Below are 26,854 nucleotides of genomic sequence, written 5' to 3'. Positions count from 1 at the left end.
TGATGACTGCGTGGCCCGGCCGGATGGCAGCCAGGTAACTACGAGGCCAGGTGGAGCTGGGTGGCTGAAGCGACATGTGAGTAGCAGGCTGAGCAACAGGCGAGGCGACAGGGCGGAGGGCAGGCGAGGAGGGCCCCTACTTGCCGCCGTTCCGTGGGGCTTCTTGGAAGCGAGTGGCGGATGTTTGGTGCATCTGTCGGTCTCTGAGACCCGGTTAGTTCCAGGCTGCCTGCGACTCGCCCAGCCTGAGAGAGACCACGCTCTTTGGGATCGTGAGGCGGGTTCAAGGGCTTTCCTGCGAGGATAGCGACCCTCGCGGTTTCTTGTGAATGAAAAGAGCCGGGGGGGGTGGGGAAAGGCAAAGTGGGCACATTGATACATTGTTTAAATACATTGATTCCTTTAGCAAGTGTTTACTGGGTTGACACTACTCTAGTTGTTGGGGAGAGTTTGTGAACTTTTTTTTTTTTTTTTTTTTTTTGCTTTTATCTTAACAAGAGAGGATGAAACTGCAAAAATGATTAGGGAAAAAAAAACCCACAAAGTAATGGAATACAGTTTGACTAGGATCTGCTGGACTCTTCGATTTTTAGCAGGTCTCGCAGAGAATGACATTTGCGCACTGGGAATGACAAAAAAAAAAAAAACTAGAACAACAAAGAACTGAGGGAAGACCTTTACAGGCAGAGTTAATCACAAGTACGAAGCCCTAGGTACTGGAAATAAGTTCAGGGGAACTATGGCTGAAGAACAATAAGGGAGAGAAAGATGGAAATGAGATTAGGGGGTGTGGGCAGGCTGCAGATTTTGCAGGAATGTATAGGTCATGCCAGAATAATTATGGTCTCTATGTTTTGCATTGATCACTTTTAGAGAAAGCTGTTATGGAAAAGGATGACTGGGGATGATGTAACCTATTGAGATATTTTGTTGCAGGTGGGAGTCAAAGTGTTCAATTTGCCCCTGGTCTTTTCTTCTAGACTGTTACTTACTCAAAAATGATTCCTTTGGTGTCTTCCACAGGAGTTACTTCCTATGTGGACACACTAAGTTCACTCATTCCTAGGAATGGTCATAGTCAGGAATGGGAGTTGCGGGACCAAAACTGAAATATCTTGAAGACGATAATACCATGGTTTTGACATGTAGGACTGGGGCGGGCTGTCTAGTCCTGACTTGAATATATACAATATTTCTAGGGGCTAGTAGATTTGATGGAAAGAGGTAAGAATAGATGAAAGACAACTGAATATGATTTCCTCAGAAAAGGGGGTTAGTACAAGCCTGGGTATCTTCTAATTGCAGACTCTTTGGGGTGGGCTCAGAGAAAGCATATAGATCATAAGCTTGTGGGCACAGAAGTAAAGAGACCCCAAAAGCCAGATCTTAAAGGCCCTGCTAGGCCATGTGTTTTTGGAGTTTGGGACATCATCCTAAGAAAAATAGAAAGATTTTTCAGAATTTGGATGGGTGTATTGTAAGCCAATATACAGCTACTTAGGAAGGGATCTGTTGTCTATGTCAAGGGTAGAAATGGTTCCCTGTCCCTAATACAGACTCCATTCACTGAGCTGAGGAGGGAGAGGTACAGGAGAAAGTGAGCTTGAAGGGCATGGAATGAGTTGAGTTTATGCTCAGGGATAAATGTTTATGGGTCCCCCCTCTCCAGGTGAAGTCCTGCAGGAGGCATGCAGGTTCTTTCTTACTGGCTCACTGTCAGTATTCAGTGGAAGCCAAAGGCCACATTTTGAAATGTAAATTTTTCCTGGAGTGATGACTCCCATAGCCTGTTTCTCAAGATGCTGGGCAGTGGTAGCTAGCCACTGCTCCCAGACAGTGCTCTGGGGTGTGTTGTTTCTAGTATTTATTGGTCTATTGTGTTTTTACATCCCCTCATGTTTGTAGACGGCCTCACTATGTCTCCTCTACACATACAGCTATGCTTTCTCATGGCATTTAATAATGAATATGAGAGATTCCGTACTTTTATAAAAGTAGGTTTGAATTAAATGAAGTTTGCCCACCTGTAAGCTAATACAGGTGTTGTAGACATGGTCGGCAAGTTAGGTTATAATAAGTAGGTTTTCTGCTTATGGTGTTGCTTATTGGAATGTAACCCCATGGTAAGTCAGTGAATAGTTGTGCATAGCCCAGAAAGGAACTAAACCGTAACTTGCAAAAGTAAAATTGAGGACATAAAAGTTCATGGAATTATTCTGCAAGAGGAGATGGGAGAAGGCTGAACTCTGAAAAGTCCTGACACTGAGAAGCCAGGAGAGAAAGAAGACCCAGAGAGGGTGATAGAGAAAGACTTTCTGGACATGGAGAAGCCTTACTAAGAGTCAGAGTGCTTTTAGAAAAGGCAGGTATTTTTAAAATGGAAAAACTGCAGTTATTACCTATATGAATTAAGCCTGCATCACCTTTAGAGAATCTTGTCTCTTTGGCCAAGAGGCCAACTGATAAAATTTTAAGTGGAAAGAAAGTATGAAACTCATAGGGAAGAGTAGGTTTGTTTTAACATGTGCATTGCAGACATGAGGGTATCTGACCACTATGGGTAAGTGATTAAGTTACTATTGCCTTTAGTGAGCCCCACAGATTTCTTTCCCTCCATCAATATAAAGCTTTTCAGAAAATACAAGTTCTTAGAACATCTTTAAATTTTTTTACACTTATTTATTTAATATATATGTGTGGGAATGTGAAGGTCAGAAGACCACTTGCAGGATGTTCTCTCCTTCCACTGTGGGGTCCAGGGATTAAGCCCAGGCCATCAAGCTTGGCAGCAGGCTTCTTTACCCACTGAGCCATCTTGCCAGCCTGGGAGAACATCGTTAATAACTGTTTACTTAGATTAGAAAATGTGTAAGTTTAGTTTCCCTAAGAAGCAGGTTGCTATAAAAGAAATTTTCCAACACTTCTGGCTATTAATTTAGATCAAGTATTCATAGAACTAGAGCTATGTAACTGCATATTCAGGGGAATAGGAGGTGCGACTCTGTGAGCACGTTCAGAATTCTATCAACAAGCAAACAAAAAACCCCACAACAAACTATTTTGAAGGATTCCACATATTTTCCAAAGCTTTTTAGTCATCAGTTTTATCCTTGGCGCTTCCTGCCAGTTATCCTTTTATGAATTCGAATCTTGATGTTTCTCTTTAAAATGGATGCCTGGCTTATAATTAGAACTCAGTTATGTCAGGGACTGGTCAATGGTATGTTTTTGTAACTTTTGATCCTTTCACTCTACAGTGATTTAGTGTAAAGGATTGTCCCAGACAGTTTGCAGAACAGAGCACCTTGCATTTCAGTGCTTTAGAAACACCAACACACTTATACGTTAGTCTGGGATTAGTCTGTAATTTTTGCCTAAAGTGATTATAACTGAAATAATTTCTCATAAGGTCCTGCACAAGATCTCCAGTGCTCTCGGGGTTTGAGGATTTGAAAATTAAAAGAAACACTCTAGTCCGGGACTTTTAGGATTACCATGCTGTGGTATACTACACTTTCATAATACTGTGAGAGAAACGTGTCAGAGGCCTTTGCTTTACACCAGGCCCATCCAACTAACCAGGCTAAACAAGAGCAGCCAGTTGTACTAAGTATCAGCAATCAAATTGAACTCTATCAGGGCCCACTGTGTTTGAGCCATCATCGAAGGATGTCTTGTCATTCCTGGAGAGACACTGGATCAGCAGTGAGCATCCTTTCATACTCTGCTTTGGTTTTTCTGCCTGTAGAGCACAGCTCCACTACAAACTCCTTAGCATCTTTTTTATATCTTTCTATGATGTTTGACTCAGGGGTAGAGTACTTGCCTAGCATGTGCAACACATTGGGCTTAATCCTGTGCACTATAGGAAAAAGAAAAAGGAAAAGAGAATTCAATGAGATGCTGCCTAATTTATGAGTCATTGATTTAAAAAAAAACCTTCTTTGCATATCTTAAAGTGTTACTTTTCAACATTCAGATGTAATTTATGAGTTAGTTTTAGAACATTTGCTAAGCATAAAACCAGGCAGTTTCAAAGTCCACAAAGAAATAATGGAAGTAGAGGGAGGAGGAAAGGAATCAGTGTATAAAGTAGGAGGACGCCGCTTCAGAGCATACACAGCTCAGACCAGATGCTGCCTCTGCTTCTGAGACCTCTGTGAGGGCCACTGTGCTCTCTCCGCATGGCCAGCTTGGCCATCGTTCAGTTCAAATTCCACTTTTGAGTTCCAACAATTTTTCAAGAAATGTAGAGATAACAGGAAGAACATCAGATAGCCAGAGTTTCACAGGGTGTGCTACTGGAGAGCCTCCGCTTGCTTTATTGTCTTTGGCTATCAGATTTTAATTCTTAAATTGGAATTCTTTGACTTGAAGGGCAGTTTAGATTGTGGAACAGTTGGAGGGTGTTTGTCTTTGGTCTGCTTTTGTTGCATTGGGGATCAAACCCACGGACTCATGCCTGTCAGACATGGATTGTGTCACCGAGCTACACCCCAGCCTTAGACTGCAGAATATTTGTTTATTTATTTATTTATTTATTTGAAAAAATATTTTAAAACTTTGCTTAAGTGACCATAGACTAAATGTTACAAAAGTGAAAAATATTAGCACTCTATTAAGAAGAGTAAATTTGAATTAGCCAACTCCATGCATATTCTCAGTTAAGCAACTATACAAATACCTTTTTTACCATTTTGTTTATATAAGGATAAGGGCAGTGTTTGCATACAAATACAATACAAAGATTCTGACCCCAAACATTAGACTACAAATAATTTCAAAATTTAAAAATAGTAAATATATTTCAACCAAAACCACTGATTTAATTTCATGATTTTTTTAATCGTACCATAGCATGGTTGGTCTTTAGTTTTAAAAAATACTTTTTATATTTATTTATTTATTCTGTATACGTATGCATGCATATGGAGATCAGAGGGCAACTTTCAACAGTTGATTCTCTTTCCACCTGATAGGTCTCAGGAATAAACTCAGGTAGTTAGCCTTTGGAGGAAAGAACCTTCACCCACTGAGCTGTCTTGCCAGCCCATTTTAATTTTATGTTTTAATACAGGAGATACTGGTAATATAACACATTGGCTTATTGACACTTTATAGTGTCAGTGTGGACAGGATATTTTAATGTTGATTATTTACTGTGTTTTAAACTTTCAAGATTTTTTTAAACATAAAATAGCTGCATATGTTTAAGTTTCATTTGAAATATAAAAAAAAAATAATCTGTCTTTCTAGTTCCTAGTAGTAAGCCCCATCTTATTTTTTAGTGTAAGTGATATTCTATCACAGGATCCTATTAGGCCTAGTTCTTAAATAGCTGAATGGGTTCCAAAACAGCCTTTCTGGAGCACTTTTACCTCACTGATGTGGAGGCCACACCTTTGAGATGTTTTCTTACTTTGGTGGAAAGAGTAGGTAGGGTTTCAGCATAGTACTTTCTCTTCTAAGATCTCTTTCTGTCTTGTGGGAATGAGTGTTTGTCTGCATGTATGTCTGTACACCACATATGTGCTGGTGCCTGAGGAGACCAGAAGAAGGTGTCAGATACCCGGGAACTGGAGTTAAAAGAGTACTGTCAGCCACCACATGGGTACTGAATTTAGGTTCTCCTCAAGATCATCAAGAGTGCTTAACCCCCGCACCATCTCTCCAGCCTGGAGTATTAAGTGGCTTTAGTAAGAGGAACTGGTTTTTGCTCATCGTTCACAGTTTTCAGAAGAAACTTTCTCTTGGGAACTAGATAGTCCAGGGATGTGGGAGAAACACAGTGCTCTTCAGTAGGTGAAGTCTCCTGATGTGGGTGTGGTAAAGAAGCTTCTACATCCTTAGCTGTGTTACCAGTAAGCTGGCTTTCCTAGTTCTGTAGCCTGTCTAGCTGTTGCTTTAAAATCTTGTTTCTGTGATTGTTCAGACCACCACCTGCCTTTTATTACTCAAAGCCAATTTAAACAAGATTACATATTTTTAAATTTGTTTTTAAGCAATGACCTCACTGGGGACAGCATGTCTACACAGCAGCCAAGTCAGGCCTGCAAACTGTTAGCTGAAGTAGGGAGGCAACCCCAGGATCTTCCTTCAGCAGATAACCCACAAGTCCACTGCACTGATCTCCAGTTCCTGCTGAACAAAACCTGGCCTGTTGTTTCTTGGTCCTGAGAAACTTCATGAGAAACCTCACCATATCTTACTTAGTGATGGGCTTTCTGTCCTTGAAACAGTGGTTACAGGAACCAACAGCCTTGTTTGACTCTCCTGGTGTAATCTTTCAGTCAGATGGCCTGCAAAAGCCAGTTTGATTGTGTGTGTGTGTATGTGTGTGTGTGTGTGTGTGTGTATACATGTATATGTGGTTACACATGTGTGGGTTTATAACATGTGCTCATGTGGATGAAGGCCACAGAACAACCTTGGGTTTCAGAAACAACATCCTCCTCATTTGAGTCAGGATCCTTCATTGACTTGAAGCTCACCAGTTAGGCTAGGCTAGCTGGCCAGTGGACCTTAGAAATCTTCCTATCTCTGTCTCCCAAGTGCTGGGATTACAAACACATACAACCTCACCCTTTCCCCCAAACCCTACCCCCAGCTTTCTCCTCAAGTGCACACAGTGTTCCTTAAAGGACCCAAGTTCAGTTCCTTGCACCTACATTAAGTGGTTCACAACTACGTCCAATGTCAACTCCTTGAGACGTGATTTTCTCTTCTGACCTCTGCAGGCACCTGCTGAACTCATATGGCATATGCACACACACACACACACACACACACACACATACTATTTGGTTTACTCACTAAAAGAATGGGTCTTAAAGTAACATTTTTCCCCAATAGTTAAATATACAAATGAATCTTAAGTAATAACTCATTGGAGGAAGTCTCAACCCCAAATGTAGCAACAATGATTTGGTTGGTCTCTATAGAATCTGGGTCTTGGGAATTTTTCCTAGTAATGTGTGGTGCCTTCTCTGTATGACCACTGCTCTGTAAGCCTTATCTGACCTCTAAAGCAGATGATAGTAGAGGAAATACTAGCTTGTGCTCCGGGTGATGTAAGGCACCATTCTGGATGGTACTGTGTAAGGATCTGTGAATGATGAATCAGGCCACATTAGACACAGATGCTCTCAGTGACACCCTTGTAGCCGTAGTCCAGCTGGCAGAAAGAGGGATAGGGATGAGTAGAGAAGCCATATTGTAGATGCTGGTCTCACTGATCCAGTAAACAGGATGCTGAGGTAAGGGACACTCACAGGACATGTGGTGTTAAAGAGCAGTAAATCTTTTTCATAAAGATTGGTTTCTTTTCTGAAGGACTTCTTAATCACTTCAGCAACTAAGAGTAGAAGAATGCTACTTTTAATATTAATAAAATGTTCCACTTCTAGAAAATGCTTAGCTCAATATGATATGAAGCCAGAGAACTCACCAGTAAAATCAAATAGATTGTGCAGAAAGTTTCTTTGATCCAATTCTTGGTTCTTCCCAGATGCACAGAATCAGAATCTGGAGCGGAAAAGTGAGCATGTTGCCCACATTCTAGCAAGCCTTCCAGGGAATTCTGATGCTAGAATTTGAGAGCATTATCTAGACCATATTCAAGATTCTTCTGGTACTAAAATGAGGGGTGGTGGTCCTGGGGCTAGAACCCAGGATCTCACATGTGGTTACCACTCAGGATCTCACACATACCAGACAAGTGCTCTACCTCTGAGCTGTATTCTGGCTCAAAAACTGTTCTAATGCCCATTCTAAATCTGTGTGGTGCATTAGAAAAGTTTGGCTTTGGAGAGGCCCAATGACAGCTATCCAGAAAAGTTCAAAGTAGTAAATGCTCCTGACAACCAAACTGCCATTCAGGGTTCTTGCATAGGGATGGAAATCCCGGGTGTCAGTATAGTCTCTGAACCCTGTCAGTCCAGCTCAGGATGGCTCCTTTCCACTGTAGGCTTATAATAAAGGAACAGAGTCAGAAGTTAACTGTCAGTTCCCCTGACCACACTACCTGTGGACTTCTGTTGTTGAAATGACCCCTCCTCCTCCTCCTGAGCAAGAGAGCGGTAGTTCCGTTTTCAGTGTCCCACAATTCTAGTTATAGGCAGTGTGGTGGGCACATGGATCTTGACAGTTTTGAGTGATGTGTTCTACTTGGCAGCAGTTGTAACAGCCCAGTGAAGGTTCTTGTGAGTTGAGAGAGAAAGTTTTAATCAACATGGGCTTTATCATTCAGGATTAGGCTGTGACAGGAGGGTACCAGGCCTGCCCTGGCATAGGCATGGTCTATGTATAGGATCTGACTGTAGCAGAAGGGTACTGGGGCTGCCCTGGCATAGGCATAGTCTATGATTGCTCTCATGTACTGAGCCTGTTTGCCACATTGTCTCTCCTTCTTGGTCCCTGAGGCCTCATCCTAATCGTAAATATCTGAAAGGAAAGACTATACCTAGTAAAGTGAGACAAGGGGAATGTTTGTCATATATTCAAGGAAATTTGACTGACAAAATGGACTTTGAGAATGACAAGACCTTTGAGACTCCCTCCATCAAAGGTACTCATGGCCAATCTGGAATGAAGCAAGGCTGAGTTCTCAGTGGGCCTATTTTACTTCTTTCAACTTGGTGGAATTAATAGGCTTTCCTTTTTCATACCTTCTATTAAGCGTGGACACTGGTAGTTATGACTCCCCTGTCTAGATCCTTATCTTAATAAGTTCAATTAGGGTCTGTTTGGAAACTGCATCCTCCATGGTGTCTTAGTTTGGTTTCTGTTGCTGTGATAAGCACCATGACCAAAAGCAACTTGGGGAGGAAAGGGTTTACCTGGCAGTCTATGGTGACGGGAAGTCAGGGCAGGAACCTGGAGGTAGGAATTGAAGCAGGGCCCACAAAGGAGTACTGCTTCCTGGCTTGCTTTCCATGGGTAGCTCAACCTGCTTTCTTTTACACTCCAGTACCACCTTCCCAGGGTGGCCTCACCCATACTGAACTGAGCTCTCCCCAGTCAATCAAGATAATACAGCACAGACTTGCCTACAGACCATCCTTATAGAGGTATTTTCTTAATTGAAACGCCCCCTTCCCACCCCTACATGACTATAGCCTTTGCCGAGTTGGCAGAAAATCTAACCAGTGCAAGGGTTGTAGGCATGAGCCTCATTGACCCATTACTTAGCTATGAGCAAATTCGTCATGTATAGGAGGCAGTTTGTATATTATACGAAATTCTTTAATGAAGTAGAGAGGTCTTGATTAAACAAGCTCTTCAGTTTCTATGTGGGTAAGGTCAGGCATGGGAAAGGGAACATGGACTCTGATAGTTCCCGGTTCTATGCTGGCTACCTCACAGAAAGGATAGGCCTTCTCTGTCTAGTGAGAGAGATTTGTTTCCTAAAGGTATTTTTCAAGTAGGGGGATAGGGTGGGGCTAAGGATATAGGGGAGAGTCTCTTGGGAAGGTGGGTTCAGAGAGTGATCAGTGGGATTAGGTGGTACATCTCCTGGTCTTCTGAGGACCCCAAAATATGGTCAGACATCCACAGTAGGTTTGTCACAGATTTGATGCTGGAGAAGGGGGAGCTGGCCATGGGGACATGAAATCATTTCCAAAGGCTATAAGAGAACAGAGCAAACTAGAGAACAGTACTGCAGTTGAGGGTACTGATTAGGGGCCTTGCCTCTCCATCTCAGGAGCAAGCCATGAAACAAAGGAACACAGATGTTTTCAGAGTCTAGGGATCAAAATTTTCTCCAGATTTTTTTTCAAATGAGCCTCACTCCCACACATGAGGGAAAGGAGGTGACAGTCTCACGCTGAGACTGGAGATCAGTTCCCCAGTCTCTAACAGACATCCTTCTATGGGACAAGGGGGGCCCTATGTTCAAAGCATTTGATGTGTAACTTTCAAAAAGGGATAGCTCACCTTACTCAAGGACTTCCTGAGGTGACCACAAAAGCGATCAAAGCAGCAGCAGGCTCCTTCCCACCCAGTCCCTGACTACAACAGTAAAATGTCCCACAGAGCTGTCCAAAATAGCGACTCCTATCAAAAACGGCTGCGTCACCGAATCTCCCCAGCCTGCAGCCCTCAGCACCTAGCCTGCCTCAGCCTACTGCAGCACTAGGAGCTGTCCATGGTGGCAATACCTTTCCTGCCTCAACCTACAGCTTGCATGAGACACCATTGCAGGAGCTGTCCTACAAAACCTGCCCATAGTGGCAGTACCTCCTCTCCAGCATCTTTTCTCCTCCCTACCCCCACCCCCAACAGCCTGACAGTGATGGCTCCTCGGCAAAAGCTGGCTACACCCAGGAAGGACTTCTCACCATAACCCATGGACATGATTCAGGGAAAAGGGGGTGAAAAAAGGCCACCAATCCCTGATCAGGAAAACTCACTAATCTCTGAGCTTCCTCAAAAAACCCACCAGTCCTTGAACCTCCCCAAGGTCAGGACTTGAAATCCTACCAATCCTAACTCTAGAAATCTCTGCCCTGGGAAGCTCTGCCCACTCAGAAATCCTATATAAATACTGCCCCTTTGGACTCCCTGGTTTCTGCTCCCGGGAGCACAGGACAGCCATCCCTGGATTCATCCCTTCACATCCTGGACCTTCCAATAAAACTTTCATGAGATTTCCTGCCTGGTTGACTCATTGGAAGAAGGTAAGAAGAAAAGAAGCAATGAAGAGAAGAGAAGGAGCAGGGCTGAGGCCCCTCAGCTTCTCAGCTCAGCTGGGGGTACACTCCCCTGGGAGCTGCAACATACCTGGCTGAGGAGGCCTCCTCTCAGAGCTCTGTGGTTCCTGAGCCTTCATGTCTCAAGATGCCCTTCACTGGGACACCTCCTCTCTGAGCTGTATGGTTCCTGGGCTTTCTAGTCCTGTGATATGCTTCTATACAGGCAGAAACACCAGTGTCCACAAGAGACCTGAGGTGCAGATGTCAAAGAGAGCATTTAGCTTACTAGAAGGACATCTTGGTGCTGGAACCAACAGCTACAGGTCAAGGATACTGGGTACATGATCCAGAATCTGCAGTCTGGTGACCAGGAGAATCCTCAAGTGAATGGAGTCATTCTCAGGGGGGATACAGTCAGAAAAGATGGAAAGAGAAAGTACAGGGCCTTGAAAGGTAGTCACCACAATATGCAGAGAACTGGGAGTGAGGAGAGGCAGGAAATAGGCCTCTCCCTTACAAACTAAGCAGTTGGCCACTCTGTCCCAACCCTCAGATCCCACCAGGGTTGTCCTTAGTTGGGGCTGTCAGTCACCAAGGAAGGAAAGTTCTTCCATTTAAAGGTGTGACACAGCTCTCGTTCCCCACCACTGTAGGGCTTCAGAGTTTGAGAGAAGGGAGGCCTTTGTTCCGCAAGGAACTGGTCCCAGCCAGTAATCTTTAGCTGTCCTCATTCTTCAGTGGAGTAGTTCAGTGGAGTAGTTCTCTGTCCTGGGGCAGAGACAGAACTCCCAGAGGAACTCGAGCCTCTCACCCCTAAGGACAGAGGTGAGCGTGCCCTGAAGCAAGGAAACCTGGCCCTACTGGGGAGTTGTCCCAAGCAGAGGCTTTCAGTTGTCTCCAAGCTCCTTTGTAGCATACCAAGGGTCAACAGAAGCTGGACATTGATGTACCCCAGAGTCCATGCAGACAGATGTGATGTGGGTCAGACTCATTGGTGGTAAAAAGAATTCACCACTTAATATCAGAGTAAAGAAGATAACCTTACAAACATTTCAAGGGAGCAGTGGGCTGGGCAAGGACAGAACTGTCTGCAGCAAGATGGTGGACTGTGGTATGCAAATGAAGGCAGTTCTGATTGGTCAATATTCAGTCTGGGCTGGGCCTGCCTAATTTTGATAAGCGATTAATCCTTGCTGATTTCCCACAGTTTATGACATCTCAGTGGGTTAGGAACCAGAATCTTGGAGGACAAGCTTTGTTTGGAGTGCTTCAGGTTCTGCATTGATTGTCATAGACAGCAGCATCTGAACTATGTAGCTGCTTGGACTGTAATTAATGTTGAACCATTGTTGACTTAGGCTGAGGCTCAATCTTGAATCTCTTGTCAAATCTAGCTGCTAATTTGTATAAAGAAAGTCAGTCTTTTATTTTTAATGGTATTGACTATAGAAATAGACATGGGGCAGTTCTTTAGCAATCACATTTTCTAATGAAGGCTTCAGAGTTCTATCATGTCCTAGAAAAACTTGGGTTTTGTTTTTTGTTGTTGTTGTTGTTGTTGTTTTTTTTGTATCAGAGTCGTCTATAACCAAGGCTGACCTCAAATTCACAGTGTACCAAAGATGATCTTTGTGTCATTGTTAGTATTATTAAAATTTATTTAGAGACAAGGTCTGGCTTTGTAAAAAGCCCAGGCTGACCTTGAATGGTTTTTTTACAAATTCATTTGATTGTATGTACACTCTTGCACATGTGAAGGTCAAAGAAAACTTGTAGGAGTTGGTTCTTTTTCATCATGTGGGCTCCAGGGATCAGACTCAGGTCATTAGGCCTTGATTAGCTGAGCCATCTCACTGGCCCCAAGGACATTAGTATTCCTCTTTCCCTCACGTCCGTCTATGCCTTCACCAGGCCCCAGAGCTGAGGTGATGTACAAGAGCTACCATGCTCATCTTCTTGGTTTATTTTATTTATTGATTTATTTATTTTTGAGAAAGGGTCTCACTATGTTGCCCTAGCTGGTCTGAAACTCATTGTGTGGACAGACCAGGCAGGTCTCAAACTCAAAGAGATCCTCCTGCTTCTGCCTCCTAAATTCTAGGAATAAAAGCATGTACCACTATGCCCAGCTATATTCTAGAAATATTTTTAATGTACTTTGTAGTACAGTTCTGTCCCGTTTTTGGCGTAGAGACTTTAAGAATCAGGGTCTTAGTGTAATTGGACATGGTAACATAATCTTATACCCCAGCATTCAGGAGCTTTAACAAGAGAACCATGAGTTCAAGGCTGTCCTGGGCTACAAAGTGAAATTCTAACTCCCCCCCCCCAACAAAAAAAAAAAGGCTAATGTGTTTTTGGTAGATGTGGATGAAATCTATATCAGTGCTAGGAATGGAAAGACTAATCCTTCACGAAATTGAGATGTTTTGTGTGTTTATTTTTATAGTTCTGAACGTTGATACCAGGTAAGCATTCTATCACTGAGCTTCGTCTCCTGTCCTCCCTCTCCTCCTGCTTTTGATGCAGGGCCACTAAGTTTCCCAGACAGGCTTTGAATACCACCTTCCTGCCTCAGCCTTCTAAGGAGATGAGATTATAGGCATGTGCTGTTATACTCAGTTAAAAGTACTGGTTTCTTTTAATATATATTTTTTCTTTGAGGTCATTGTAGAATCACAAGCAGTTTGAGGAAAGACACAGCAAGACCCTATGTAGCTTTTTCCTCATTTCTCCCAAGGGTCAGCATCTTGCTCAACACAGCACAGGATCTTAATTGACACAACATAACTGCCTCCCTCAGGTTTCCCTCTTTATTTGTATGCATTCATTTGAATGTTTGCCTAGTTCTGAGTGATTTTGTTAGCACTGGCATGCCTCCTGATATCCTGCTTAGCTCTACCCACTAAGGAGGTGGAGCCCTCAGCCAGAGGCTGACTTCCATCTGTACTGCATTGCCCATTTGCTCTTCAGGAAAAGAAAGAATACACAGCTTCTAAGATCGCTCCTTTCCCCCCTTATAGTCCCTTTGAGGATAATCTGAGGCAGCTCAAGGAGTAATAAGGTTTTCGTTGATAATGAAAAGTATTTCATGGTGTGGCTCCACCACTTTGTTTCCATACACCCAGTGAGGACATTTTGTGCAAGTTTTTGTGTAAATGACTTTATTTTTCTGGCATGAATGCCAGCTTCCCAGCTGCTGGGTCATCTGGTAACTAGATGTTCAGCTTTTTAAGAAACTGCCAGATTAATTTACAGAATAGCTGTTATAGCAGGATCTAGTTTCTACACATCTTTGCCACCATTTGGTGCCTCCGGTTGTTATTGCAGCTATTCTGAGAGTGGTATTCTTTATAGTTATTTTTTGCTGTCCTTTCATGGTTTTGTTTGTTTCCTGTTGTGGTAGGAGAATAGTCACTTGCCAATGGTAGCTGAGTACAGAGGACACTTAAAAACGATAGTCCTGGGTTATAGAGACTTCAGCTTTTTTGGAACACTAGCTCACCTTGGCTGGCTTTTTTCTGTAATTGCTGACCTAAATGCAGTTGAGTGATTTGTCCCAAAGCAAATGCTTCTATCTCTTTAGTGAACACTCTCAGTGACTCAGGTTAAAAAGTCAGGTAAAATAGTTATGGGTGACAACCATGTTGGCCCAGAAAGAGACATTGGTGGGCACTGTTGTCCTCCAGGAGGGCTTCTCCAATGCTTCCTGAAGCTCCTTGCTCAGCCATAATCCTCTTTCTGGTCAGCTTGCAACCTTGGTTTGTAAATATGCAAAACAAGTCTCTGCAATGTGCATGGGATTCCTCAGGATTGTCTTCTACTTCAAAAGCAGCTTCTGCCTGGCTCTTCTCAGTCTGCATTACAACTGCATTTTTTCCCTCTGCTCTGCAGAGAGCCCAGCACTGGTGAGTGAGTGAGAGGATTGAGGAAGCAAATGGCTGCAGAGGACAGACTGCAGTCCACAATGATCTTCATGCAGCAAATCTCGTGCATGCGACACCCTTCTGTGACTCGAAAGAGTTCTGCACCGTGTTCTTCAACTACACAGGCAGCTCATTTTTCTGTCCTTCTTTCTGTATCTAAACTGACTTGTTCCTCTGGCCTCTGCAGATTCCCATTTGCTGGGGGAGGTAAGGCTGCTAGGGACCACCTTCTGTTTCTGGGTAACTGGTAACACTTAATGTCAGTTTCTTTGAGGCCTTGTTAGTTATGAACTGACTTCAAAAAGTCAGTTCTCAGCTCATCAGAGTCATCTGGTTGCATTTAAAGAATGGACATCCCAAGTAGAGTGTTGCAGAATTATAATCAGTCCTGATTTTTCTGTTTTTATGGTGCTCTTTGTACCTGTGGTGGTTTGAATAAGCTTGGCCCAGAGAGTGGCACTATTAGGAGGTGTGGCTTTGTTTGGAGGAAGTGTGTCACTGTGAGGGTGTCACTGTGAGGCTTTGAGACTCTCCTCCTAGCTGCCTGGAAGCCAGTCTTCTCCTGGCTGCCTTCGGATGAAGATGTAGAACATAAGGCGCCTCCAGCACCATGTCTTCCTGGACACTGCCATGCTTCCTGCCATGATGACAATGGACTGAACCTCTGAACCTGTGAGTCAGACCCAATTAGATGTCCCTTATAAGAGTCGCCTTGGTCATAATGTCTCTTCACAGCAATGGAAACCCTAACTAAGACAAGTACTTTGCTTATTTTCTTTCTTTCCCCCTCTACCAGGGAATGAACCTAGAACCTTATGCAAACTGCTCATGGACTCCATCACTGAGCAGTATTCTCAGCTTCTTCATAGGATTTTTTAGAAAGCAAATATTTTAATTTTGTTTTAGTCTAGCACTTCAAATTTTGCTTTATGAACCATGTTTCTAGAAGAGGTTGTTGGATGATATTTCTGTGTCCTATGTATTCTGTTATAAGAGGTCAAGGCTTTCCATTACATTTTTTTTTCTAAAAGGATAATTTTTTTTTTTACACCAGAAAAAATGTAACAGTGTCAGTGAACATCATGTAAGGATTAGTTTTAGGTTTTACGTCCATGTCCTGATTAGACACGTCCAATATTCTTTTTCCAGAGTGGGTGGCCTCCCATACAGAGGCTCCCATGCTAGACAGCTAGCTTTGACCACATTTTGACAAGCATGGGTTCGGAATGGACATTTCTCTCCAGGCCAGCATGGCATTTCAGTTTGCAGTAAACAAACCCATAAGCAACCACTTGAGTGACACGTCTTGGCCAGTTAATTCCCTAGTCTGCTTTTTCAGATTTTCTTTTCCTTTAACACCGCATTTTTTTTTCTGGGGCAAGGCAGGAACATTTTCGTTAGTAGTTTTTCATTTCATTGCTGTATTTTTTGTTCATTTGTTTGTTTTGGTCACAATGAATTATGTTTGAAGTGAAATTGAAGTTTTATTCTAGGCCCCAGCACTCACTGTCCCTTAGTCAGTTCTTTCCTGTTGGGCCCAGAGTATTTGTTATGTCTTCCTTTTGTTTTGTTACTTTCTGTCTGTACAAAGCCCATCTGAATATGCTGGGGGATAGACCCTAAACAGTTCCACTCCTACGTAGTAAATGCTCTACTCCTGAGCTCCATTTCCCAACCAAATATGTATGGTTGTTGTCTGATGTATTTGTATGTGTTCGTGTACATTCATAGTACACGTGGATATCAGAGAACAGCTTGTGGGAGTCAGTTCTCTCTTTCTACCTGGAGGACCCAGGGACTGAAGTCTACCATGAGGCTTGGCAGTGGGGCCCTGTGACAGATGACAGCAGTGCTTTGAATAAGTGTATCCATCATTCTAACAGATGTGTTAATACTTCATTTAAACTGTACAAACTCCAGTCTGATTTCTTAGAACCATTCCTACCAAAGAGGCTGGGTCCTACCATGAGAAGAAAATAGGCCGCCTCCCACCCACCTCCATTCTGGTATTCACTGACATTGACTTTATCCTGGTCACTGAGAGGATGGTTGTGAAGAATGACCAAGGGCCCAGTAGAGGTTTCATTTTTACTTAGTAAAGTATGAGGTAAAGGAAAAGTGTTTGAAGTATTTCTATCGCTATAAATAACATTGAAATGAAAATACATTTGTTGCTTAAGTTTTTTAACGATAAGAGATAAACATATGATAATAGTTAAAACCTAAAATATTCTAAGTATCAGTACTACTAAGAAAAAAGAGTTATGAAAAAGGATTTAGGCTTTGAAATATAATATGAAGGCCAATTTCTGACATTCAACTGGAAAGATATGCCAAAAGCTGATTTTATTCAGGCCATTGCAGTTTGGAGAATGTTCTCTAATAGGAAACCCTCAAAGAGGATGTCCAAGGAAAGAAGGGATGATGGGACCCTGTAGTCCCAGAGAGTTTTCTGGTTGAGGAATGAAGATAAACTTCAAGGTCAGCCTGTGCAACTTAGCAAAAAGAGGGGAAAAGGTATGAGTGCTGGAGGTCAGTCCCATCTGACACAAAGACACAGGACAGCCCTTTCTGGTTAGCTGTGTGTTAGCATTACAGAGAGCTACAGAGCTGCGTATCCACTGCTGCTTCTATGGGTACAGAAAAGTTCAGCAGTGTGAGATGGAACAAAGCTACCACAATGTAGATTATTAAATTCTGTGGAATACACACCACAGCTTGAAGATGGTGTTCAGAGGTTGGAAAGATTACTTGGTAGTTAAGAATGCTTGCTACTCTTGCAGTGGACTTGAGTTCAGTTCCCAGTACCTACTTCTAATCACTCACAACTGGCTGTGACTTCAGCTCCAGGGAATCTGATGCCCTCTTCTGGCATCTGCTGTTACTGCAGTTATATAGTGTAAAACCCACACATAACCACTCACATACACATAAATAAAGATAAAAATAATCTTAAAATAGCATTCAGAGAAGACTTGACCAAAAGTTTTGTTCATAAAGTTAAAATCTATAGGTTTGTTACACTTAACTGCTCCATTTTAGTTCTCTACCGCAAAACCATGTCTGGTGAAGTGTCCACAAAGTAAATGTGTCCTTTCATAAGTTGCCTTGGTCATGGTGTCTTTTTATAGCAATAGAAATGTAACTAAGACAGTTTCCATGTGGGTGCTGGGAATCAAACCCAGATCCTCTGAAGTGCTCTTGATCACTGGGCCATCTCTCAAATCTCTGCTGAGCCATCTCTGTAGCCCCCAATTTTATCTTCTTAAAACACACTCCTTAAAAAAACAAATCCTCATGGCCTCATTTTCCCCACCGTCAGTCATATCTAAGAGCTACCCTGCACATGCTTACCCCCTCCTCAGAGGAGAGGTCACGCGGCTAGCATCACACTGGGCCTCCCTTTTACAATGTGCTCATTCTCAGGTCCTGACTTTGTTATCCTCTTTATAAAATCTATGTGTATGGGTATTTTGCTTGCATGCATGTTTGTGGACATAAGCATACCTTTCTTGATCTTTTGTTAGTTTGATTGTTTTCTTTTGTTTTTAGTTTGTTTGATTGATTGTGCGGTGGCAGAGTCTCACTATGTAGGCCAGGCTGGTCTCAAACTCACAGAGACAAACCTGCCATTTCCTCAGGAGTTCTGGGGTTGCAAGTGTGCACCACCACACCTACCTCAGACTATTATGGCTTGCTTCTTCCCATTTAGCACTTAAGGAATCTCAACAAAAACAAAAACAAAACAACTCTTTTTCCCACTGGGGAAAGAATCCTTTGCTTGTCTATACATAAGGTGTGTGTGTGTGTCTGTGTGTGTCTGTGTGTGTGTGTGTGTGTGTGTATGTGTGTGTCTATGTCTCTCTCTCTCTCTCTTTCTCTCTCTCTCTCTCTCTGTGTGTGTGTGTGTGTGTGTGTGTGTGTGTGTGTGTGTATGTCTGTGTGTGGTTTAAGGTAATCCAGTAGATTCCCAGAGGCCCCAGTATTCCTTTGGAAGAATTTCCAGTCCTCTCTTTGATGATTCCGGTGACAGCATGCTTCCTCTGGCATCAACTGATTGCTCATATTCTCTGTTTTAAAAGCCATGTGTGACTCTAAATGTGTCATGTGTTTCTCATCCCTGGTCTTCATCATGGCGGAGAGTTCTGAAACAGCCTGAATGTCTGAATTTGTATCCAGTTTCAAGTACAGCCTGCTCATTTAGGGCCGCTTTCCCTTCTCTTCTTGACTCTCTTGGGATAGCACCTAAAATTTACCTAGTTACAGAGGTGGTAACCAAGGATCTTAATCTTATTTTTATATATTATTATATTGTATAATTTTAAGTTGGAACTTTATAGTCAATAGCTGTATAGCAATGTAACTTCAAGTTTTAGTCTATAAATTGGAAGTGAAGGTGAAATTTTTGATTTACCTCAGTGGATTTAAACTGGGACATCTAACAATGTCTGCAGACATTTCTAGTCGCCATAATCTGGTGGGTAATGCTGGGGGTGTTTCTCTAGGAGACAGCAGAGGTTTGAGAGGAGATGGGTGAGGGGAGGGCTTGCTTACCAGCCGGGAGTGTGCTTGCAGCTCCCCATATAAAGGAGTCTGGCTCCACCTTCAACAGTACCAAGACTGAGAATTCAGGCAGCCACCAAGAAGTGGTACACCAGGAAAGCTGGTGTTTTTTACCTGGGCTGGTGATGCCAGCCCATGATCCTAGATACCTGGTTGTCTGATGTAGGAGGATCACAAGTTGAAGGGCTTCCTGAGCTACAGAGTAAGATCAAGGCCAGCCTACTATTATAGGCAGCTTACAGAGTTCTCATCTCAAACCAAAAAACTAAAAGACAGGTCTGGGGATGAAGCTCCGAAGTAGAGTGCTTGCCTAGCATACATAAGCACACTTGTGCACTTAGGAGCACACACACCAAACAAAAGTGAAACAACACTATAAAACGTTTTATGTTCTATTTGCATATAGAACATATTGAATTGCATATAGAACATCATTGTGATTTTAAATTGTTATTATAATTTTCATTTGAAGAGTCCAACGACTACTGTTATCTCTAACTTAAGACTTCCTAAGTGAACACAGTTTTGTTTCACTTGTAATACAGCTTTAACACTCATAATTATACATTGCTTTTTCTGTTTCAGGCTCCACTGAAGAAACATCTTAGAGATTCATTGTATTTCTAAGCCTTCGATAAGCCTTGTGGCTATTGACCCTCTTACGAAAGATACATTTTGGAAGTCAAAATGGAAGGTGTCCAAGAAATTTTGGATCAGTTATACAGGAAAGTACTTCTTGGAGCCACCCTTGAAGATGACGTCTATGGTTACATCTTTTATCTCAACCCAGATCTCTCAGAACAAGCTGTCTGTACCACCTCCTCTGTAGCTCAGTCTAATGTCAATGGTATGCTCAATGGCATGCCAGGCCAGCATGGGCCATCCTCCCACGAGGTGACCGTCCTTCCTGAAGCACAGGAGTGTTCCAAGAGACAGCTTCAGATGAACAGGGCCTGGGAGGTGAAGCTTCTTCAGTTAACAGTGATTGACGTGATACTGAGCCGAGTGCTGTCTGCTAAAACTGAGACCCACGCAAAGGAGGGGTACAGAGAGCTAACTGAAGTCCTTTTGCAGTCCACTGAACTCGATTCCAAATTGGTGAGCCACGTTTGAAAAAGATTTAGATACTAAGTAAAGTTGTGAAGGCTTCAGCAGTGCAAACTGTGTTTATTTTGCTATAGATCTACATGCTCCAGAATTCCGATAAGTTGTTGTCCCACATGGCTGCCAAGTGCCTCGCCTCGCTCCTGTATTTCCAGTTGAAAGAGAAGGTCAGATAAGCCAGCATGTTAGTTATTTCTCTTAGTGCTTTAAAGTTCACATATTTGACTTAATAAGATACTTGTACCCATAATAACATGCAACCCCAAAAACGTAGGAATGAAATAAGATCCTATCCCCCAAAAATAAAGAAGAAAATTCTTACACAGGCCACCTGAAGCCACCTCATGCACTTGCACACACACGTGTACCCATGCTTGCAAACACATGCAGATCCAAGCTTCTCTTGTCTTTCTGCTCCAGTTGCTTCTTTCTTAAAGGAACACTTCGAATATGCAAGATGTTTATGGTAGAATATTTGGACAGTACAATCAAGTATAAAGAAAAGAAAGTCATATTATTGAATCATTAGTAAATGACATGTAGATATTTTCATATGTCCGTCTTTTTGATCCATCTCTGTATTGCCTTTCCTGCCTTAAAGAATATTAAAATATTTTCCTTCTTTGTTTTGACAAATATTAGCATACTTTTTTCAATCAAACAAGTAAACAATATTTTGTATGTTGTGTTGTGTGATAGTTTTTTTATTATGAACACAATAATTATAACTACCTTTATTTTTCTCATTTGTAGAAAACGTTAAGTAATTCCTGGATCACTTTTTGCCAGAGGCATCTCTCTGAGTCCTGTGAGAGTGGTGAAGCAGTGCATTGCCTCTGGGTCCTTACAGCTGTAATAAAAGAGATCTTTAAAGATACACATTCACAGAGATCAGGTAGAGATGACCTGTCCACAAATGATCATCACCTTCTCAGGAGCTTTGCATTTATAATGAAGAATAAAATTCATGTTATACCTCATCTCTCTTGAAGTATGGAAAAATCCATGATCTTGCCCCTGATTTTTTTATTGAACATAACCCTGGAGTGGTGTGTGGTATATGTGTTTGGTGTGTAAACATATGCACATGGATATGTGTGTGCACGTGTATGCTTGTAGAAACCAGAAGTCAACCTTGGGTGTCTTCCTCATTCACTTTCCAGCATATTTATTGAGCTAAGATCTCTCATTGAACCCAGAGCTCGTGAGCTTAGATAGGATGGCTGCCAGTGAGCTCCATCTCTACCTCCCAGCACGGGTGTTAAAGCTGTGAGCCACCACATCTGGCTCTTCTGTGGCTGCTAAAGATCCTAATTCAGTACTTCATGCTTATGCAGCAAGCACTTTACCAATGAACTATCTCTCGAGCACTAAATTTTAAAAAAGAAATTAAAATAATCATTAGCTACCTCTTGTATAGTCTGCCCATATTCATAAAGCATACATTAACTTTTAGTAATTAGCTGTTAATCTGTGCATCCTTACTTGGCCTTATTAGAAGTAACTGTTCTTAAACCTATTTTTTATTTTATAAAGTGAGATATATATATATATATATATATATATATATATATATATATATATACAAATTAAATTGTAAAAGTGTGTTTTAAGAAAGCTTTTATTTTGCCTGTTGCTTATAACTCCTGTTTTATAATTACAGAAAGTCTAAAGCAGCTCTTGACTCCTTTTGACATTACTTTTGAAGTGTTCTACAATTCCTTGTTTTCTCAGCATTTTGGAAATGTGCAGAGTCCCTCTCACATAATCAACAGCCTGGTGTGCTTTCTGGAGCTGCTCGAGCTTCTTGTGGCCTCCAGAATCCACCTGAAGCTGCACTTTAGGAGCCAGAGGATGTTATTGTTGAAACCCCGTGCTCTAGATATTCTTGCCTGGCCTATTCCAGCTTTTATAAAAAGGAAATTTGTTATACTCATCAAAAAATGCCTTCTCTGTAAAGTGGGCGAAGACCTTTGCAGTGAATCTGTGCCCACCCTGATGTCACCAGACCATCTTCTGGATGGTGACATGCTCGCTTTAGCTGATGCACTCCTGCACGCTGTACATTTGGGGTTGTGGAAGGCACTGACTGTTCCTGGAAAGCCTTCCTGCTTTGGAGGGGATGAAGTTCAACCTGGAGGCAGACTCAGGGCTGGTCCTGATCACGTGACCCTGAGAGCAGCAAGCTTGATTACAGTGAAATCCTTAGAAATCAAGTTCCGGAATTGTTCCTCAGCAACTGAAATGAAAGGTAATTCTCTAGACTCATATTTTATTCAAAATTCTATACAATTAATTTTTCACTTAAGAAGAGTGACTCATGATTATTGAGTACTAAGGCTAGTATCATTTCAATAATTTAGCTGTGTCTTTCCCATTAAACTTAGTAAATACTCTTTTAAACGTTACAGGGATTGTGGGGGACTGGAATTTCAAGAAGCATGTCAGCTTTTTTTATACAATTAATATGCATTGGATAATGAACTCAAAAATAGCTGCTTTTTGAATCACTGCTGAGAAAATGGAAGTCAGTTCATATTATATTATTCATGAAAGCAGTCTGACTATGCATGTTCATTGTGGATAATCAGAAGTTATGTCAACACTATTGGGAAATTCTGCTGATAAAGGAATTGTCGCATACAACTTAAAGGTGACAGTCCAGGGTGAGAGTGCCTGAAAGAGCGATTTTCACTGTGGTGTTATAGAGGACATGTCTTCCATTGTGCCGGGGAAATGAACAGCCGAGGTGTGCAGGCAGGCAGCCTGCAGTTACTAGGAAAGCGTGATTCCTCAGCTATGGTGATTCTTCAGCTGTGGTGACCTCTCAGGATAATGTGGGTATCATAAGGATGTTTTAATTAGCGCTATTATAGTTTATAACACTAGGTGGCATCTGTTACATAATTCAGAGGTTTGAGTTGCAGTTTAACTCCCAGAAGTCTAGATTTTTGCCATACTTGTACTTTCTTTTTCTTTTTCTTTTCTTTTCTTTTTTTTTTTTTTTTTTTGGTCTTTCGAGACAGGGTTTCTCTGTATAGCCCGGGCTGTCCTGGAACTCACTCTATAGACCAGGCTAGCCTCAGAAATCCGCCTGCCTCTGCCTCCCAAGTGCTGGGATTAAAGGCGTGCGCCACTACCGCCAGGCTATACTCGTACTTTCTTTTGGTTCTTTAACAAGCAAAAGGAAGGAAGATTTTTCTGTTATTTTGAAGCTATTTCTTTTTATGACTTAGTAGTCTATAGTTCACAGAAAGCTGTGGTCACCAAGGCGGTTTTCCACTCAGTTTCATAGCATGCTGTCATCATGAGATCACATAGTTATCTCTTAGACAAACTGTGACTAGATTTTGGCAGGTAGATGCCTTGACCAAACAGTCTAAACTTGTCCCCTTCCATAAGTCATTCACCTTTGCTGTCCTCAGGTCTTCATTTGTGAAACAGATAATCCCACATCTAGGGCTTTCTGAGAGTGTGGATTACAGTAATGCATGCACAAATTTGCATACAGACAAGATGATATTTGTGTGTCTATAAGCATTCCCTGAACTTTGTCATTTGTGTTGTTTGTAGTTGACTTACAGAAGTTCATGTCTGAGTTACTGGCCTTCTTAAAGCCTCACCTCCAGCCCTCTCTCCAGCTACACAACCCATGTGAGTGGCTGTCCAGGGTCTTCATAGAGCAGGACGATGACATGCTGGAGGCTGCCAAAGCATCCCTGAGCATCTACCTCCAGCTGACCAGGTTTGTGTGTTTCTAGTAACTTGGACTGCCTATGAGCCAGAGAGTCAGGAGACACACACATCAGAAAATGGGTTTCTGTCTGGTGCATTATTTCTTTTCCTATTTGGGTGGACTATCTTGTGGTTTTCTCCTGTTTCAATTCTGCCTTGCTTGAAAATGGATGCTATTTGCATTATACTCAGGTATTGCCTGTGTGATCAGGGGAAGCCAATACCTTGTCTGAACCTCCGCTGGTGGTTAACAATGTTTTTAAACCTCCAAGACTTTCTTGTCTGAGTTAAGCTTCTCTCCGGTGTGTTTTGCCTTGTCAAAGTGAATGTAAATATAAAGACTCAAAGGAGCCTTTCCAAACTTGCACGTCCTACACGGCCACCGGGCTGCTCCCCCTGGAGGCACTTGCTGGGACACTGCCACCTGATTGTGTTTCTGCTCTATCCTTGCAGCAGTGTGGGAATTGCTTCTGAAGCTCACAACACTGACCCTTTCCATTGTTTTTGCTCTGCTTCATTAAAACCCTTAAGTACCTGCTCCATTTCTCTCTCTCTTGGCCTGGGAGAAGGGCTTTCTCACTAATGATTGGCAATGCAGCCAATGATTATTTCCTTAGGACCAGCTGGCAATGACTGTCTCTGTCTCTGTCTCTGTCTCTCTCTCTCTCTCTCTCTCTCTCTCCCTCTGTGTGTGTGTGTGTGTGTGTATGTGTGTGTATTTTCTCAAATCACGCCAGCCATTTTCCCTGTTTATGATCTCACAGCCTGGCTCATCCTCAGGCCTAGACCCCAGCAGCTTCAGGCTTCCTTTCTATCAGTTTTAGAGTTGTGATCTTTCTTAGCTGTAGACATGTCTCTGGGAAGATCTGATTAACTGTGGATCATGAGGCCATGTTCTAATTGGTCAGCCTGGGGTCACATGTCTACCCCTGATGCGATAGTTTGATGTTCCATTTTGAACATGGACTAAGTCACCCTGGAGAGGGGGGCTTCTGATGTAGAGAAAGGACAGAAGGCTTTTGTGCTGACAGAAACTAAAACTGGTCAGTGGTGAGCAGATTCAATTTTGATTTGGTGGATTTGGTTGTGAGAAGATTCAGTTTTGATTTGTTTCTTTTTAAAGTGATATGAGATGAAGTGTGGGAACATGTTTGTTAAGACCTGTCAGCCTCAGCCCTCCCTTGTCTGCTTTTTCAGAGAATGGGATGCTTCTGCAAGTCTGACCCAAGAAAAGGAAGCATGGATCCGCTACACACATGAACATGGCTGCAACCCTCACTGTGTTTTCTTATTCTTCTTAAAGAATATAGCATTCGATTCTACAGTTCTTCTTGACTTCTTGATATCCTCAGAAACCTGTTTCCTTGAATATTTTGTTAAATATTTAAAACTCCTGCAGAAAGACTGGGGCCACTTTCTGTCCATCTGCAAGTTCTTTGCTGCAGTGGAATCACAATGTAAAGTAAATGTTCATGATTCTGTCCCCTCACCTGCCCGTGACAGAAACACCAGCCACACAGTACCTCATGCTCCATCTTCTGTTGGCCACAAAAATGCTTGCTCCTGGCTCCCCTGGGCTTCTGATGCCTCCTCTGAATCCCAGACCCAGGTTGTGGTGCCTATGGAAACTCACCCAGTGCCAGCTAAAGGCCCACCTTCCCGGACACCACAGAGTCTGGTAGATTATGACAGCTCTGAAACTTCTGATGAGGAAACCACAAATGAGTCTTTAGCAAACAGCAAACAGACATCTTTATGCCAAGAGATAACTGAGGAAATCCAAGGCCTGCCTAGGACACAGAAGGATCAAAAGGAACGTAGCCTGGAGCCTCGCTCTAGGCCTCTGCTCTCTGCAGAGTCCAGTTCTCCCTTCTCTGCTGAGGGTAGAGTTGCTCCAGACAGGACTCTCTGGGAAGTGAGATTGTTTCTTTGTGCAGTGAAGTGCCTTGAGGAGCTACAGGGTGCAATTTACCGTTTGCAGGAGAAAAATCTCTTTCCATATAACCCAGCAGCACTTCTGAAGTTGTTGAAAGCCGTGGAGGCCAAATGTAAGGAGGCCAACATGTGAGCTGTGGGTAACACAGCAGCATTTGTCCTCAGGTTTGTTTTCTTTTATATAAATTGTCTATCTAAGATAAATAAAAACAAACAAAAACTGCAAAAATGGATTTCTGAGTCTTTGCCTTATGGAACTGAGAAAGGTACATCCTGTGACAGGTCAACTGGCCCAGCTGTGCTATAGCTGAAAGTTTGTCAGCTTACATGGAATTTGCTATGACTGAATATTCTGTAGCCTAAACTAAGTAAGATTTATCTTCTGAGCTCAAGGGGCCAGAAGCTTAAAATCAAGATGTGAGGTGATAATGTCCTGGGACCCTGCTCTTCCTCCCCATCTCTGCACACTGGACACTGTTTGCTAACAAGGTTACTTTCTCTTTTGTTTTGAGCATAGCTTTCCAGCTGGAGTAACATTGTCTCATTGTAGCTTTGATTTGCCTTACCCAGATGTCCTGCTCTGCCTCCACAGGCTTGGGCACAGGTACACACACACACACACACACACACACACACATTCACACACTCACGCTCCACATACAGGAGATGCAAACATGGGATTGCCTGTAGTAATCAAAACACCTTGATACTTATTCAGGGAGAAAAGTTAATATTAGAAACCAGAATGGTAGTAGACAAATAGAAGTGTGGATGTCAAAAAGTTTGGGGAGACATATTGGTAAGGATATGCATGGGTGATGTGTACCTGAATGTTTAAGAACTTTAATTATTTGTCTTAGCTACAGACCTTGAAGTGGCGAGGAAGGCTTTGTAGTG

General features: G+C 42.4%; 1 protein-coding gene across 1 annotated transcript; it reads left to right on the top strand.

Moving 5' to 3' along the window:
• Positions 1 to 26,186, top strand: Lins1 (lines homolog 1). The gene is made up of 7 exons (XM_028776730.1): positions 1 to 34; positions 19,769 to 20,281; positions 20,365 to 20,454; positions 21,041 to 21,182; positions 21,951 to 22,538; positions 23,861 to 24,032; positions 25,220 to 26,186. The coding sequence occupies exons 2-7, from the start codon at positions 19,871 to 19,873 to the stop codon at positions 26,088 to 26,090; spliced, it is 2,274 nt and encodes a 757-aa protein (XP_028632563.1). The 5' UTR covers positions 1 to 34; positions 19,769 to 19,870; the 3' UTR covers positions 26,091 to 26,186.
• Positions 26,187 to 26,854: the final 668 nt, after the last annotated feature.

This window comes from Grammomys surdaster, unplaced genomic scaffold (assembly GCF_004785775.1).
Source record: "Grammomys surdaster isolate TR1022 unplaced genomic scaffold, NIH_TR_1.0 271, whole genome shotgun sequence".
NCBI classification, from domain to species: Eukaryota; Metazoa; Chordata; class Mammalia; order Rodentia; family Muridae; genus Grammomys; species Grammomys surdaster.
Note: the sequence above shows the minus strand (reverse complement) of the source record. Positions and strands in the feature narration are given on the sequence as shown.